This window comes from Formica exsecta, unplaced genomic scaffold, assembly GCF_003651465.1.
Source record: "Formica exsecta isolate Colony F162 unplaced genomic scaffold, ASM365146v1 scaffold115, whole genome shotgun sequence".
Lineage (NCBI taxonomy): Eukaryota > Metazoa > Arthropoda > Insecta > Hymenoptera > Formicidae > Formica > Formica exsecta.
The window spans coordinates 1,637,332-1,655,941 of record NW_021848490.1 but is presented as its reverse complement, the minus strand read 5'-3'; the positions used below and the strand labels follow the sequence as shown (position 1 = coordinate 1,655,941).

General features: G+C 30.9%; 1 protein-coding gene and 1 long non-coding RNA gene across 21 annotated transcripts in view; one reads left to right on the top strand and one right to left on the bottom strand.

The window, feature by feature from the left end:
- LOC115238365 (homeotic protein female sterile-like) overlaps window positions 1-13,942 on the top strand; it is a 30,516-nt gene extending 16,574 nt beyond the window's left edge. For 17 of the 20 annotated variants that reach the window (XM_029812130.1, XM_029812139.1, XM_029812256.1 and 14 more), the window contains 13 exons: window positions 24-177; window positions 273-843; window positions 1,226-1,384; window positions 1,713-1,832; window positions 1,966-2,115; window positions 7,858-7,940; window positions 8,221-8,338; window positions 8,805-9,179; window positions 9,446-10,063; window positions 10,595-10,740; window positions 11,002-11,151; window positions 11,714-12,022; window positions 12,573-13,942. In XM_029812130.1, the coding sequence (XP_029667990.1) occupies window positions 24-177; window positions 273-843; window positions 1,226-1,384; window positions 1,713-1,832; window positions 1,966-2,115; window positions 7,858-7,940; window positions 8,221-8,338; window positions 8,805-9,179; window positions 9,446-10,063; window positions 10,595-10,740; window positions 11,002-11,151; window positions 11,714-12,022; window positions 12,573-12,638 (3,019 nt within the window). In that variant the 3' untranslated portion in view covers window positions 12,639-13,942. The remainder of the gene's footprint in view (window positions 1-23; window positions 178-272; window positions 844-1,225; window positions 1,385-1,712; window positions 1,833-1,965; window positions 2,116-7,857; window positions 7,941-8,220; window positions 8,339-8,804; window positions 9,180-9,445; window positions 10,064-10,594; window positions 10,741-11,001; window positions 11,152-11,713; window positions 12,023-12,572) is intronic. The other 3 variants (XM_029812235.1, XM_029812187.1, XM_029812195.1) reach the window with 2 other exon arrangements.
- On the bottom strand, window positions 2,563-8,641 carry LOC115238621. The gene is made up of 2 exons (XR_003884519.1): window positions 8,181-8,641; window positions 2,563-7,929 (listed from the first exon to the last, which is right to left on the bottom strand). It is a non-coding gene; the product is annotated as an uncharacterized LOC115238621 (long non-coding RNA).
- Window positions 13,943-18,610: the final 4,668 nt, after the last annotated feature.

The following is an 18,610-nucleotide window of genomic DNA, read 5'->3' as shown; positions in this document are numbered from 1 at the left end:
TGTATAATTAAACATATGATTAGATATGCGAAAGTTCCGGATGAACCTGGTAGTAGTATAGTGGCTATGAAAGGAAGCAGCAGTGGTAGTGCCACTAGTTCTGGAGGAGAGAGTTCTTCTGAAAGTGACGATTCGGTTGAGGAACGTACTCAAAAGTTACTTGCTCTACAGCAAGAGGTATGATCTTTTTTTGTCTGTTGAAATGAAGTAAGATTATCTTATATACGAATATAAAACGCGGAAATATAATTTATTCTTTATTCCATTCATAGTTGAAAGCTATGCAAGAGCAAATGAGAAAATTAGTGGAGGAGAGTGGTAAGAAGAAAAATAAGAAAAAGAAACCGGATAAGCCAAAATCAAAGCCGATGAGCAATAAGAATAGTAGCCTTGTTGCCAGTCATACTGGTGCCATGAAAGAACTCATGAAACCCAGCGGTGGTATTCCTAGCGTGTCTGACAGTGTTGGTGCTAGTATAGCCAGTGTTGCAATGGGCGCGGGCGATTTGAAAATGCCTGGCGGCATGGGCAGTGATCTCCATCATCAAAGTACAGCAGTCGGACCTAATAAGGCTCATGCTACTGGAAGCTTAGGGCATCATTTGCCGACAGCAGCGAATGCGAAACCGAAAGGTAAAGGTCGTGGACCTGGAAAAGCTGCCACCACTGCGAATACTGCAACCAAGAGGCCGAAAGCTAACAGCAGATCTGCTGGAAATAAGAAAAAGAATACTGGTAGCCAACCACCTCCAATAACGTTTGATTCGGAAGATGAAGATAATGCTAAACCCATGTCTTATGATGAAAAGAGACAACTCAGCTTGGATATTAATAAATTACCAGGTAAGATATAAAAATATATATAATTACATTAAACTCCTAATTATATATTAGATGATGAAAAGTCGATTTAAAGAGGGTAATCAGATTATAATATTAAATGTTATATAAAAATCCTGCTAAGAGTTTTCAAGATAGGAACCATCTATTGGTTTCCATCAACATCATTACACTAATATTTGCAAAATGATCGTTATGTGGACGAAGAAAGATTACTATAATAAACATTTCCTTTTGTAATTGATTTCAAATTTCTTTGCATATTATATATATTTTCTAAGAATTCTAAATTATTCTATTTAAAATTATAAAAACAAATATTAAAAATAAAAAATATATACCAATTATTTTATTAATCTTTTTTGGGTTTTGTTTCTTTCTTTAGGTGATAAATTAGGTCGTGTTGTACACATAATACAATCCCGAGAGCCTTCACTGAGGGATTCGAATCCAGATGAAATCGAAATCGATTTTGAGACCTTGAAACCATCGACGCTTAGAGAACTAGAGAGTTATGTTGCCTCATGTCTCAGAAAAAAACCACGTAAGTTTTACTATAAATTTAGTTTTTAGTTGAGCTTATGTAATAATAACCTCTTCTTTGGGGCAGCTAAATATTATATGTATAAGTACATAATATTTCACACACAATTTTATTGAAATAATAATAAAATATATATAAGAAGTTAGTGTATATAATAGAACAATTTACACACATGTGTGCGTGCATATCAAGAATATTATATGATACATATTTTAAACATAGCTAGTAAGCCTAGTTACAGTTACTCAATAATGTAGCAATATTAACGCAATGGATTTTATAAGAAATTTTTTGTATATTTAAATGCTACATTATCATGTGTTTGCAGACAAGAAAGTCAGTGGTAAATCTAAAGATGAGCAGATTGCAGAAAAGAAGCAAGAATTGGAAAAGAGGTTGCAGGATGTGACGGGGCAGTTAGGCAATGTCAAAAAGACGGCTAAGAAGGGTATGCGTCTTTGATATATATTTTTCTATAAAATAACTTTAATATTTTTTCTAGAAATTATCATGAAAAAAATATTTAAAATGGCGAAATTGATAGATATAATAAAGAAATCATTCTATTTTTTTTTAAACAGAAGACAGCAGTAAGTCTGTTGATGTAGTTGGAACTGGTGGTGCCAGTGGACCTTCGCGATTGTCGGCGTCGAGCAGTAGTAGCAGCGATAGTGACTCCAGCAGTAGTTCACTTTCTTCAAGCTCCAGTGACTCAAGCGACAGTGAAGCAGGTTAGATATAAATGTAACTGCTACTATAATAGACCCTTACGTGGGAACAAGAAAAGACTACTTGTAATCAAGTAGTTATTACAAAAAACTATAAAATACGATTTCTTTGGTGAGATTTAAAATTATGGGGTTATTTGCGCGTGCGCGAGACTTATCTGTTGTATACATCTTTTTCGGAGGGGAATAACGTATATTCGTATTTTCAAGTTCTTTGCAGGAATTTGTTACTTCCTAGCGATTCCTCTGAAGCACAGATTTCCATATTCACGTTTACGCCCGAAAGTTTTAAAAGACAATACATTTGTACAAGTATATACCATATGTGAATATTGATTTAGACTGTTAACGCGCTCTTTTCTCTCATCGCATCACAAATATAACAGGGTTGCTGTGAGCCTGAGGGCATTTCTAAAAAATGTCTACTTTCTGTATGTGTTTTTTCTTTTCTTTTTTTGCGTGTTGTATAATACTATAAATGACATTATCAATTTAAAATAATAAGAAATTTACTACTATCAAGAAAAATAGCGACGGAGTCGTAGACGTGAAGTTCAAGCTGTTTAAAAATGACTCACCATTTCATGTGGCACACGCAACATACATAAACATATACACATGCACGTATATACACACACATACACACACACACACACACATTATGTACATTAAATTTTGTACACTAACTGTATAAAACAATAGAAAATAAAACATATTTTTATCTCGATAATATAACTTCTTAACTACAGAGTGAATGTAATACTTAATGCATGTGATTATCATTATAATTATAATATTTCAGTACATAGCAGAAAATTATATAATGCAACTTTAATTTTATGGTAAAAAAAAGGCTTATATACCAACAATTTAAATTTTTTGTTATCAATAAGTTTAAAAGAACTAAAAAAATGAATTAATTATCTGTTCATCGTATTTCATTTCTATTATTATATACACTAAAACTTGACAGTCTCTATTGGAAAAAGTGATGCCTCATGATTTGGTGATAAATTTAAGAACTTCAAAGAAAAAAAATATTCGTGAACTCTGTGCCTAACCAATTTTCTATTGGCAAATAAAACAATCGAAAAACACTGATGCATTATTAGCAGTGTGTATAACATACGCAAGAAGGAAGTTACAAACTAGATATAAACGATTTTTTCAAAAAGGGGTTTGACGTGTATCGCAAATATCTTCTTAAGCTGCTGAATCTTGCTTATTAATTACTGTATTTATTAGGACGGCGTTATTCACATACACATACACACATGTAGCTTAAGTGCTGCGTTATATTAATGCAAGTACAGATGTGAGTGTCAAGTTTCATTTTGAAAACAGATTGTAGAATGAGATGATATAACTGTAAAATTTCGCACACTTTTTACCACCGACAAGTATCGCGGATGTGCGGTGTATGTAGCATTAAGAATTTGAAACTTGACACACACAGAAAGAATTTTTATTTAATTTACGAGACATATGCAATGGTAAGAACAAAGGTGAGCTAGTGGAGTGCAGACTGTGTTTAGAGGATACCATATGCCATGCCAGCTTGTTTCATGAATTATATTGATTATGAACAATATGATTATTTTCTCTTGCCCTATCGGTGTTGACAATACATTCTGTTGCTCGAAAGTCAAGTATAGTTTGCTACTCAAGGTTACTGAATTTCTCACTGCAGTCCCGCCTTTGGGTTTGTAAGAAAATTATTGCTTTCCTAAGTTAGTAAATGCCTCTGAAGAGACTTCTTCACCCCGCGATGAGCAAAATTGCAAAATGCCATATGACTGTAGTGTCAAATAATAGTACCTTGTATAAGTTACACAAACGTATTTTTCATAGCTTTCCCCGATAATTATATATCGCCCCACATATAACCCGAAAGATCATTCAATATATTAACTCTTGCAAACTTGCGTTATTTATTTATATTAAACGATAATCAGAACAGCAGTTACTTGTATCACTGTGTTTTTCGAATCATTAAGTTTGGTTTCTCACATTGATCCATTCATGTCGTATCATTTCTCAGAATTTAGTGATTAACAGGCGTCGCACTAAACCATAAGAAGTGGGTATAATACGCAATATTATTTGGTTGATGTGAAACGTCTGCGTTTTATGCTCCTCGGTCATTTCCACACATTTCAAACTATGCGGACCATAATGATACCGGTTATCGTTATCGTAAAGAGACAATTTAGGCGGTGGGATCATAGCGATACACACACGGGAATGCAGACAATGTGTATTGGTGGCTAGATTTGCAAATTAGTGCACATTTCAAGGTTTAGCATATAGTTCACAATATTACGCGTTTGTATTTTACCAGTGACTCACGCTCTCTTGCGAGAATTTTATCTTCGCAAAGCAATTCTAAAACAAGATTCTTCTCACGAATACGAAGAGATATCGGTTTCATTGTTACTATTTCCACCTCGATCTTAAAGCTTACCATAGGCAAAGATGTGCTTCCTTTAAGAAGTCAATTATTAAAGTATTTCTTTCGTATCTTCCTTACTGACTCGTTCCGAGTGCATAGATTCGAATAAAGTAATTCTAATAAATCCATAGAGGATAAATTAGTGCGGAGAGTACACTTACATCTGAGTTCTAATCGACAGATCTCATTTGTGTTTTTTGTAAAATGAATGACTTTGAGCATGCACATATGTGTGCAAACTTAAAGAAGTAGAAGGTAAGATAGGAAAACGACACAGAGAAAGGGACTCGACAAGATTGATCACAGTGAAAGCAGGTAGAAAGGAAAAGGAATAGGAAGGGAAACAAGTTAAGAGGAAATGATCTATATATATACATATATAAATATAAATATATATATCTATATACATATATGTATACACAAGGCGCCCTAGCCTCCAAACACATTGTTTGCACTCCGCTAAGCTTTGCAAATCGTCGTTTCATCTTATTTACCACTAGTTCCTCATCGGTTAACCATTGTCAGTTTTCTCATCGTTCAAATGATTAGAAGAAAAATTGGGAAGAGTGTCTTCTTTCTGAAATTGATATCACTATACCAATGAGAATTGCGAATTATGAGAATTGGTGTGGTTTTACATGCCTCTCAATATGTGAGAATAGTAGCTATTCAAGTCAAGCGCATCACACATTTCACACATTTCATCGCAATAGTATTTCACAATGTGTATTGTAAATACCGTTAATAATTTCCGAGTAACGAATATTGTCATAACTTTTGAAGTATAGCATTACTCTTAACCCGTCCTATTAAAACATTTTTAGAAAATCTTTTATACGAGTTTAAACAAGATTAATTTTAATGATAATTTTTTGTTTTTATATTTCTATGTGTAAATGTCTGCTCCATGATAATGTTTTTTGTTGAGATATCATGTATAAATTTAGTTCTTATTATATATATAAGAAGATATATATTGATAAGAATTTATTGTGAACGTAACCGATAATGACGCTCTAAGCTGTTTCACCTGCAAGGTGGGCTTGTAATTAAACATAACGTGAGCATTAACGATAATCGAATTTGCACTCGAGTACAATTAAATAGTATCATGAATCATACACTCAGCAGCGTACTTACTGTCCCGACAGAAGAAAGAAAGAAAGCAAAAAAAAAAGAGAGAGAGATAAGAGATAGGGCAATTAATTATTACGATAATTACTCGATACAAACAAGCCACAATTGGTCGAAAAAAAGTGTTCGTCGATTAAGAGAGTTATTGATTATTGGAATTATAAGCATTTAAAGGTAGAATATGAGAAATGTCAGACAGATTAATATACATTATCGCCGTTTTATGTTTCTCCAAAATACTGAAAGTGACTAGAGAAAGAGAGAGAAGGATATCCGAATAATTAGCTAGATTATGGGAGAACAAATTTTTGGCAGCGTGTGCTGAATTAGATAGATCCTACGACGCATCTATTAAGATACAATCACCATTAGCTTGTAACACGAGGTATAGGGCATTTTATAAAATGATATCCATATTGCCTTCCAAAATTTTTGTAGCATTTACTCTGTATGCAAGCACGCGTCTAAATTTTTTTTTTCGCATTCTTTCATCCAGACTGGAATGTCATCACTCTTCCTGCTAGTTATACGCGAAAGCAGATTATTTAAGGAATCTAAATATTTTATTATATTCGAAAAATAGACACACGTACACACACATCTCTTTTATTTAATATCGCCGATATTACCTTTCTATTTCGGACTCGTAGTTATAAGCGTTCCATCTGTTTTCTCTCTGCGTATCGCGAATTTAATAATAACGGTAAACACGAGCGTACGTGTTTTTTGTACATAGTAAAAACTAATATATCATAAAATATTAATAAATAGCTATAAGTTACAGTTACGGAGAAGAAATGCGACACATACATAGACACGCGCGAGACTCTTTTTTTATTAAGTGCATACACACAAAGTTTAAACGAGTGACGTAGACGTTAATTCTCTTCAAGAGTCGCGGTTGGCTCATATATGGGTGGTCCAGTTAACTATATTATATAAATTAAGATACGCTGGTACTCCTTCTCGTTGGCTTTTTTTTTTTTCGTTGCTTTCGTTTATCATCGAACGGATTTTAAAGCAAGGTTTGTCCGTCACATTCCATCGATAAATTTCGGCGCTGTGATTGTTGTGATCACGAATTGTTTGAGAGCACATATCTGACAAAAACAAAAATGATGTTATCTCATGGTGCTTCTCCCATGTATCTACCACCGTCTCACCGATGATTTTATATAGTACACACATTATGAACATCGAGCAGGAGTCTCTTGCCACCGATCTCAATGTTGCGCTAACTACGACTTTAACATTAAACAATCTGTAAGAGTGTGTCACTCTCGTGTATCCTTCATCTTTAAGTTGAATCCATAAACCGTGGTACTTTGTCCCAGAAAAGGACGAAAATCCATAAAAGAAATAAGAAGTTGAACCCGTATCATACCATTTATTTACACATTATTCCTATCATATATTACATTAATTATATATTATATTATATGGAAATATAAAAAAGAAAGACGGCAATTTGATGATTTTTGTAGTCAATATTTCATAATCGTCACTTCCGCCACCGTCACAATTATTATTATATTGTTATTATAATAAATCATTATTATCGCTACACTTAAACGAAGAGAGCAGGCGCGTGCTCTCGCATACATATATGTGAACTATATATATAAATATATATGTATGTGTGAAAACTCTCTCTCTTCGCGACACGTGTGCATGTATATGTGGGCGCGCGTGCGGTATGTATGTATGTATTTATATGATGTGTATACATATACATATATATGCACACGCAAATAATCATAAATGAATTGAATACAACCAACTTTATGTAGAGAATGAGGGGGACGAAGTCGTTCTGCGTATTAAAATTTTTTAATATAAAAAATCACCAAGAGAGATGAAAGTCCACAAAAAAAGGAACATACAATTGAGATATTTAAATTAACATTGTTGTACACAGTGATACAATTATAATATAAGCATATGAATAAAATCTATTAGAAAATATATGCTTGAAGAGTTGTTTGATTTTGTTCGTTTCTAATGTTTTGTTTCGCATTTTTACTTGCCGTTATGCAACGTTTTCGATGGCTGGTATCCTCTCTGCACACTGCATTTCACTAGTTTCCCATCTCTCGATGTGACAGAGAATGATGATTGACTGCACATTACTCACTTGTTAGATGCACATTGAATTTCAGGAAATTCGTCGAATCGTCCACATAGAAAGAAAACAAAGAAAAACCCGCCAGGACCTTCGACAACGACCACCACTGTAACAGCGGTAAGATAACTGATTATATAAGAAGTCCCATTAAAACGAGAGTTGAACGTTTTTATTTTTGTTTTTCTATACAGAATGAATCATAAATATTTTTCAAATAATGCGCTATTAATTCTTTTTACAAGTATTGATTCCGAATTTAAAAAGATATAATGCAATATACATATATTATAAGTACAACAATATATATGACACTTATATAACAACTCTTGTTCCAATATTGTACATGTAATACTTTACCAATGAATTTCTTGAGATAAAAGGATAATATATTCTTTAGGCTCCTACATTAAATCATAGTGGGACTCTGTTAATGAACAATCAGCCATCTGCGGCAAATTCAGCGGGACCAATAAAACCACCTGCAACCCAATCAAGCAATATTTCTTCAGAGCAAGGTATATGGATAAAATTACGATATTAATCAAATAATATTGTATGATATATGATTAGCAATCTTCGTGTAAAACTTATTTCTTAGAAATTCAACAAATATTCGAGAATCTTTTATATGCTTATTTGTATTTTTTGATTATCACATAAACATCGTATTTTCAAGCTATATAATTCTTGAGTTCTATTGAAATTTCACTTATCATGTTTTTTCAACAGATCTAGCGATATATAATTTACTAAAATTACTAATTTACACTTTTTAAACTTTAATTTACACTTGTTTAAACTTTCCAATTTTGCAAGTTTATACACATAAATACATACATGTTTAATTTACAGAGTTTTTATGACGTATAAGTTACGAAGAATGTGAAGGCACGTCGTGTTATTATAAAAAAAGATAAATTGATACATGCGGTTAATATCACACACAGACTTGCGAAATACGAATTACAAAACTTCTTTTAGGAGGCAATAATAATCAGCAGCCTGTCGCAGTAGCTGCTGTTACAGCTGGGCAAGGCATGCCTATCGCGAGTCACCCGTCTATGCCAGCACAACCATCGCGACCTACAGCTATGGCTCAGGCGGTTCCTGTAAAAAAACCAACACCGCCGCCACCAACATCTAATCCACCAACTCCGTCAGTTTCTGTGCCGACTCCACCGCCCAGCGTAACACCTACAAACACGAACTCTATAACAGCCTCGCCAGCTGTATCTCAACCGCAGCAACCACCAACGACTATTAGTTCCTTTCCGAATGCAAATACACCTGTACCCACAGACGGAACAAATTTAAATCAACAGTCTGATCTTTTACAGCCATACAATACTCTATCAGGTATTTATATAAACAGTCTATTCTTTTACAGTTAATACAATGCTCTACCAGATATCTGTGCAACAAGATTTGCACAATTATTTATAAATATTCTTATAGTATTATTATCTATTATATACTATTTATCTCTATTATATACTATACTATTTATCTTATAGTATTATTAGTATTATTTATAAATATCTTGCATATAACAGATTTATCACGTATGAAAAGAGAAGAACGCATATAATTAGTAATTTGGTTTGTGTATGTATTTTATGTAGCTTCAGTACCTACCACACAATCCTCTTTGGAGCAGACGCTCGCGATCAAGAAGGATCCTCCATTTATACAAACACAGCAGTCTTCTTTGGATCAAACGCTTGCGATTAAGAAGGATCCTCCATTCATCCAGACATCTCATACGACCAATAATACCAATACCAATACAAATTTAAATTTAATACCGGATGTAAAACCGGTGAACATGATGCCGACAAGTATGGCTTCTAATCTGAACTTGGGCAATATCAATATGGCGAGTTTGAATATGAATCTCTCGCAAGGATTGGCAGCGCATATGTCCATACACAATCAATTGGAGAATATGATTAATACCACTGCGTCATTGCCAAATATTCAGAACTCTCATAATGTTACGATGTCGCAACAGCACTCCAATGGGTTTCCAAATACAAAGCGCGGAAATTCACCACCCAACATGCTGAATAACAACGGCATTCCGGGATTGAACATGGGAATGAATATGGGAGGCATGAGTTCGATATTCGATCCTCTTCCTATAGTATCTATGCCAATGCAGATTTCCCAGATTTCCATAAAGAAGGACGAAAAACCTTTGCCCATCTCTCAACCTCAACTGACGCAAAAGCCTATGGATGGTTCGTGCAATATTTTTGCGCATTTATCTTAGCATTCCTTTCTCTAAATTTTCATTTAGGCTGCGCCAGTATCTGTGTTTATTGGGCTTATCTGTGTTTATTGGGCTTATCTGTTCCTTATATATCTTCCCTCTTCCTTATATATTATAGTAATTTTATTTATTACATATACAATTCTCTTTCAAGAAATAATTTGAATATTAATGCAGCTATTAACATTACAATAGAAATATGTTGTATAGAAAATGCATACACAATGCGCATTAATGCATATTAATTAGTTTAATTTTAACAATTTTTAATAGTTTTATGTTTTTGCTTATTTGCTTTCTGGTCTTTTCTTGCGTTCAATCGCACTTATTAATTATATTTCAAGCATAATCTTCATTATTGAATATTATGATTTCACGAGTTTTATATGTAGAATAATCCTCTATCTTTACTAATGCTTTAAGTAATGTTGCTTTATGTGTGTTTTAACTGCTATATATCAACTGCTTACTAACCAAACATGTAATACTATTGCTCTAGCAGGAGCTTTTTTTGCAGAAATGAACACCCTAGGAATGCCACCAATGGGCAATCATGCTAGTTCGCAGCTGATGCCTGAAAAGAAAATGACTCCACCTGATTCGAAGAATCCTGCTGCAAATTTTGCTTCAGCCTTTAAAAATAAGGTACAAAATCTATATTCTAAGTACGCATTAAAATTAAATTGTATATGTAAGAAATATAGATAATATATAGATATACGTTAATTTTCTTTTTTTTTTATAATGTGCCACATTCTGTGTGTGTGTTGATAAATATATGATAAATATATTTTGATAAATATATGAAAAATGAAATACATTTTCTCTATTTGTGTTTATATTTATATTTATATTTATTAAATGTATGCTTTATATTTATTAAATGTTGTGTTATTGACTCCACAGACTGTGGAGCAAAATGTAAAGAATGCATCCTCATGGTCCTCCCTGGCGCAAGCATCGAGTCCTCAATCGGCGGCAGGAAGCAGTATGAAGAGCGCAGCCCGAGATTCATTCCAGGCATTCAAAAAGCAAGCTAAAGAAAAGCAAGATAGGGTCAGTTCTAATATTGTGATTTTTTTGAATTTTTTAAATCAATTATATATTTTTCTCTATAGATAAAATAGGTGTTTAAATAGTATATTAGAAAATAAAATGTATTTAATGAAACTTTTTTGTATTTATTATTGCTTCTATCGAAAATTTAAATTAAACTGAAAAACGTATATAATGGAAAATAATAATATTCATATGTGATCACACCATCATCGTGGACAAAAAAAAGACAACATTGACAACATTCAATTTCGACCTCGAAAGGTGCGCGACAAAATTCTGTTTTGTTTCTATTTAGCCTTTAGCCTCTTGTGACCTTTATTATTTTCCATTATATTCGTGTTTTCCATTTAATTTAAATTTTTGATAGAAGCATTAGTAAGTACAGAAATATTTTATTAAATAAATATTATTACCAAATATATACTGTTCAAACATCTATTTTGTGCTCGATTTGACTTTTTTATTGAAATTATTTTATAATACAATAAGTTAGTAGAGATTTTAATTCATGTGTAATATATTTATTTAATATGTTTATATATTAATATTTGTAAAACAGCAAAGAGCTCTCATGGAACAACAAGAGATGCGTAGACAGCAGCAGAAGGAACAAGCAGAGCGAGAGAGGATGCGGCAAGAAAGTGAAAGAAGAAGGGAACGAGAGGAAGAGGATGCCCTGGACAAGGTTAGGAAAAATGTCGGAGATCAGCAAGGAAATGTTATGACTGCCACAACAAGAACGGAAGAGGTGAAAGCCATTGCTGATACGGATAGTAGTAGTCCGAGTCATTCGTCCAGTCAGGATAAATCCGCTGCCGAAAGAGAACGTCAGAGGCTGCGGGAACAAGAACGTCGACGACGAGAAGCGGTAAGTACTTGTTATTTGTCGCATCTACAAAATTTCTTTTTATTCTTAATACAGAAGAAAAAAAGATAAAATTGTGCGCAATATGTAGAACAGTATTATAATAGAGATAATAGTTTGGAAAGGAATTCTTGCAACGATTATAATGTGTGGAGTCATGATTGCGTGTTTAATCATATATAAACAAATTTAAAATAACTTATTGCATATATGATGGGAATATAACTCAATGGTTTAAATATAACTTAATTATTGTCAATTGTTAGTTAACTGAATAATATTAAATTTATATAGAATTTTAATAACTGTTACAGCATATATGTGTTGTACTACATATAAAAAGTTTACACTATATCATAAAATTTATCATACAGTTACAGAATTTATTAGCATAATGTTAATATTTTAATTATCGATTATTATAATCATTTGAATAATTTGCCATTTGTAATAATTTGGAGTAAAGTTGGCTATTTTAAATAGCTATATCTAGATTATATTTAACATTCAAAGCAAAGGTCTTCGCGAAAAATAGTTTAATTTATCTTTTCAGATGGCTGGGCAGATTGACATGAACATGCAAAGTGATTTGATGGCTGCGTTTGAGGAATCTTTATAATGTTACTACATGCTGTTCATAATAAACTCACTGAAACTTGGACGGAATATGGACATATATTTGACGTTTTCTATATTTAACATTATAAGAGGAATCTGAAAAGGTGACGTTAATTAATAAGCAGAATAATGCTAATTATTGAACTTACATAAATAATGACGTTGACGACCCAGACATTTTCGTGCTAATTACTATAGTGGTGGTGTAGTTGGGACATTCCAACAGATAAAACCCCTCTTGATTGAAGTTTTGATTGCCTGAAGACTCGAATAATAGAATGAACAGTTTATTAGAATGATAAACTGCAACAAATTATGTTAAATCGATGGATACACACACACACACACACACATCGAAGTGTGACAATGTAATTAGATAAATACTTATATGATACTTCGAAAATGCTACACTAGTTATTGTGTTACATTTTTCCGGTTTTCATAAGTTTGTACTTTATGTAAATTTGAAAACAAAACAGGATATATTATGTGAATAAGAAGTTTGCATGTGTACCGAATGTATGAAATTAGATTGAATGTAGGCGCGGGGGAAAGAGAGTTGTGTACATTTAGTTAAGTTTTATATTTTTCCACGTTCAGTCATTAATCGTTGGTAGGATTATTATAGTACAGCTTGTTGCCAATAAAATATGTATGCAATTGATTAATAAAAATCACAAACAGGTAGCCGTGATAATTGTTATCAAGATCACCAAATTCTTGAATGTTTGTATTACATTTATTTGTTTTAACAATTTTTTCAATGTGATATCATACTATCGATAGAATAAATACATTTCTCTTCTAATAAAATTTGTTACTCTCACAATTCGATGTCAGCATTGCAATTTCGTTTTTACGAGTTTAAAATTTATTAAAGATTAAATATACCTGTTACTACCATTTCACATAATATGTCCTTGTTTTATTGAATTTAACAGTTATCATGGCTATCTGCTTGTGACTTTTATTAATTAATTGCTCGTCAATCAAAGTATTATATTTAATCAGTGTATAATATCTTGATTGATCCAGAAGTCATACTGCGAGTCAACTGATCAGATCAAAGCTATACATTAATTCATTTTAGAACAACATTGTCAATTATTATAAATAATAAGATGATTCTAGAATTGAAGTAATTTCGATCCTACCAACCACTAGATCAGGCTATATATCTAATCTTTAGTATATTTTAAGTGAAAATGATATCGCGATGCCGATATCAAATTGTGAATAAAAAATGTTATTAGAAAAGAAATGTATTTATTTGATCATTAATATGGTATTGAATTAGAAAAATTGTTAAATTGTAAATAAAAAATTGAGGAAATGTGTGTGTATATATATATATATATATATATGTGAATAATTTTAAAATATTTAAATTCAAGACATCATAATCGAGCAGAGGAAAGTTATACGAATGAACAATCGAGCAAGGGTTGATTAATAATTAAAAGCCTCTCAAGCAAAATTCAATGAACTTTGACTAAGAAAAAGATTTTTATCAATAAAAGATAGTGCAAAAATCGATACTGAAGTAGTTTTACAATTTCTACTTTTCAATATTTCACATCATTTTGTCTTTAGATATTTTCCATTTTATTTTATTCTTTCAACCGATCAATTGTAAATCATGATTTTGTTTAAAATTTTTAAACTTTTGGGACAATGATAATAATTTTGGATTACTTCAAGCAAATTATGTCATCATAACGATTATTGATCGCCGACACAAATATTGCTACATATAATATATACGACAAATAAAGATTTTTCTAGAAGCTTCTAAAAAATAGAGTTGCATTTATAAACCAATAATTGAGTTAGCTCGCATTTCCATCAATAGTACTTTCATCGCTAATATCATCCTGACATAATTTTCTCGGAATATTTAAATAAATTTTAAATATTTAATTATATATATTTTTGAAAATTGAAATTACATATTAGTACGATATACGATTCTTTTTCTTACGAATTCATCTCCGATGCACATATTAGCGTAAATAGGATTGCAAAGGGCGAAGTAAATATTCGAAGGTAGCTTCTATTATTTTTTTGTTCTTTCATTAATATAGAATTTCAATTCAACTTTAAAAATAATTTAAATTACCAAAAAATTGCAATAAAACTTGCTTGTGATATTGCTAAAGTTAGTGTCAACAATAAACGAGAGCAGAATTTATCGTTACTAATATTGAAAACATAAGCAAAATATTGAACAATGAATAGCGTCCAGAAAAATTTTTTTCTTTAGTTTTTCTTACGAGCTCTCCCTCTCTCTCTTTCTCTTTCTCTCTGTTGTCTGTGTCTCAGGATTGTATTAGTGATATGCCGAGCACTATTGATTTGTTTACAATTATTTGTAAATGTATTTTATATTTTTTACGAGCTTCTAGAAATCTTGGAAAATCTCGAGTTCGAACTTTTTTAAAAGCTACTTCTTCGTACTCTCTATCTAAAGATTAAGTAAAAATGTGAAAAATTGGAATGAAAAAAATTATGGAACTATTTTAATGTACAGTATTGCTTTTCTACATTTCTTTTATCGATGAAATATTTTTTTTTAGTCAAGGTTCACTCAATTCGCGTATTTTGTTCAAGCGGTTTTTAGTTATTAATCAGTTCATGTCCCTTCGATTGTTCAGCGTAATATAACTTTCGGTCATGTTATGTCAAGCTTAGATGATACTTCAAAGATTATTCACATACACGTTTCCTCAATTTTTTAAATTTATATCTTAACGATTTTTTTTTATTTTATACCATATTATTGACCGAATAAATATATATTTCTTTTCTAATAAAACTCGACATATTAAAACCGAAAAATACCTTTACTTCTAGATAATTGAAGTTTTCGGCATGAAATGGCACGTCATCATTTCCGACTGTGCATTTTTCTTTTTTATAAATTAAAGATATGTTTTAGATAAAACGACGTTTCGTGTTTCGCGTGTGGAAAGAAGAACAAAATCGACATATCTGTCGATTTTTATATAAATGTGTTTCACGATACTTTAAAGACAAGCATGCATTAAGCAAACAAACAATCAATGTAAAACTTTTGCTGTCAAGATTTAAAACATGTGTATGTTATTTATAATACTTGTTTGATTCGAATATCCAATTCATTCAATTTATCGGATTGTAAATAAAAAAAGTTTGCATTTGATTTTGCATTAGTTGTTCGTTTGTTCAATGTATATTCATTTCAATATTTATTTCAATTATTTTACTATTATGTAATTAATACATAAAATGTTGTTTTCAAAGAATTAGACATATACATATATATAATATTCGCTTTCATAGGATATCGCGAACGAAAGACAATTTGTGGCAGACGCATTTGGTAATTTTCCTTATCTATATCGTGAAAAATTCAATGTTCATTATTTGATTAATCTCTTAATAATTATAAATAACGTTTTAATATTTTTTAATTCCTTAATCTTTCTAATACGTTGGACACTAATGTGAAATTATAATGCTATTAATCACTTTGACATCGTGAACGAAAAATAATTTGTGGCAGAAGCATTTGATAATTTCTCTATTGTGTTATGTGAAAACTTCAATGTCCATTACTTAATTAAATTCTGCCATTTGTAATTAATATATAAATGATTCAAAGTTTCTGTCTAATCAAAATTAAGAAAGATTTACAAGATCTTGAGATCTTGTACTATTTATACGGTGCAATAATAATGTTTATGCCATTTAGTACAGTGATTTAGTCATTGGTATGTTATTGTTGATGTATGCACTTAACTGTGGTAGGAGTATTTTTCAGTGCAAAATTAATCATTTAGTGATATATAAAAGCTAATAGATATACCGATAGTGTTCTTCTTTCCACACGTCGTTTTGTCTAAAATATTTAATTTACAAAATGAAAAATGCACGATCGAGAATAATAACGTGCCGTTTTATCCCGAAAACTTCAATTATTTAGATGTGAAAGGATTCTTTCATTTTAATGAAAGAATCAACAATTCTACTATCAACAATTTTGTTAATAACAGACATTATAATGTCACATTAGTGTCCAATATATTTAAAAAATTACAACTATCGACAGAAGCAATTTAAAAATATTAAAGGATTATTTATAATCCTTATTGAGATTAATCACACACACACACAATGAACATTGAATTTTTCACGATATAATAGTTAAGGAAAATTGTCAAATGCGTCTACCACAAATTATCTTTCGTTTACGATGTCCTATGAAAGCGGATTGTATGTATATTAGTTGTTTAGAAAAAATTTTATCTTTTTTATATTAGTTATAAATGGATAATTGAAATATACATTAACATGGTATACATTGGGTATACATGGGTATACATTGAGCAAGCGAATAGTTAACGCAAAATCAAATTAGAATATCTTTTATTTACTATTTAATAAGTAATCGGACCGAATATGAATCGAACGCTGACGAGTATTATAAATAACGTGCATATCTTTTGAACCACAAAAGTTTTGCATTAGTTATTTATTTTATTTAATGTATGTTTACCTTCAGAGTATCGTGAAATATTTAGAATATAAATTGTAAAAGAAACGTAAAGTGATAAAAAATATGTCTATCAATGATGGATATCTTTTTTTTAGAATAAAACGTATTCTTTTTGCATAAAATATTTTGTATGTAATATTGAAATTCGTTATTGGCAAAATCTGAAAAATACAAATTAACGAGTTTCGTATCCCTTCAAAGTATTTCGATTTTATTTGGTTTGTAGAATACACATTTACATTGACCAATCATGTATCTTTAGACATGATGAAAGTTATTGGAAGTCATAAGTGTTGCGTCACATGATAATGTGCTCACACATGCTGGCCGGATATATGAATCCTAATTATGTAATAACAGAAAAGAAAAAAAAACTGAATACATGATAGAAGAAAGAGATAGTGCAGAAAAAGAATGTGTAAGGGAAAAAAGAAGAATGTGTGTAATAGATATTAAGATTGTATAATACATGGTTTGTAATTGTACATACAAGGAGAAATCATTGGTAGTGTGTTAAATACGAAATATAGAATATCTATGTATAAATATATATTAAGCACCAATAAAAAAATATATAACCTTTATATGTGATAAGGTTTATAATCGTTAAAGAAGACGGATAGATAAATTGTATAACCCGCTAGATCTCAGCATAAGTTAGGGAGTAACGACTATACATACATATTTCTCTAAGTAACACCAAAATCACTCAACTGTATCAAAAAGTAATTTTTTATATAAGTTTCCACGAGCGCACATCTCATCTCCAATGGCACATGAATTTTAGCAGATTTACTATGACTAACAATAGTGAACATTTAAACAGGTTATATATAAATAATTACGAGATGAGAGAAAATAAAAGAAAAAGGAGCGATTGTTTATAGAGCGTTGCGTTCATGTATCTCCGTTTTCTTTGTTACACTAACGACGGCAGCTTCGTAAATTTACTTTCGTATATTTATGTTAAATATAATTTTTTATAAATAAAAATCGAATTAAAAAAACTGATTCATAAAAAAGCGTTGCAATGAGTTTTGATTTATCCAATATAATCTTATAATACAACTTATTAGCGAGATGTTAATAAAGAATTCTCGATGTATGAAGCTTCAAAGGTTCGGTTTTTTTTTTTTTAAATGACGTTTTAGAGATTTAATAATTGATGTTACATATATTAAAAACACATCTTTTTTTAATTCCATTTTTATTTATAATTAAGAATGCATGCGATATTATTTATGATTATTTATACGTATGTATAAATCTCTTATTTAACAACATCAATCTATAATATATATATATATATATATAAATACATATAAACAAACAGAATGTGAATTGTAAGAAACGGAAAGCTAAATAAAAGATATGTCCATCAAAGATGGATATGTCTCTTACTTTTTTTAGAATAAAATGTGTATTCTTGCGTAAAA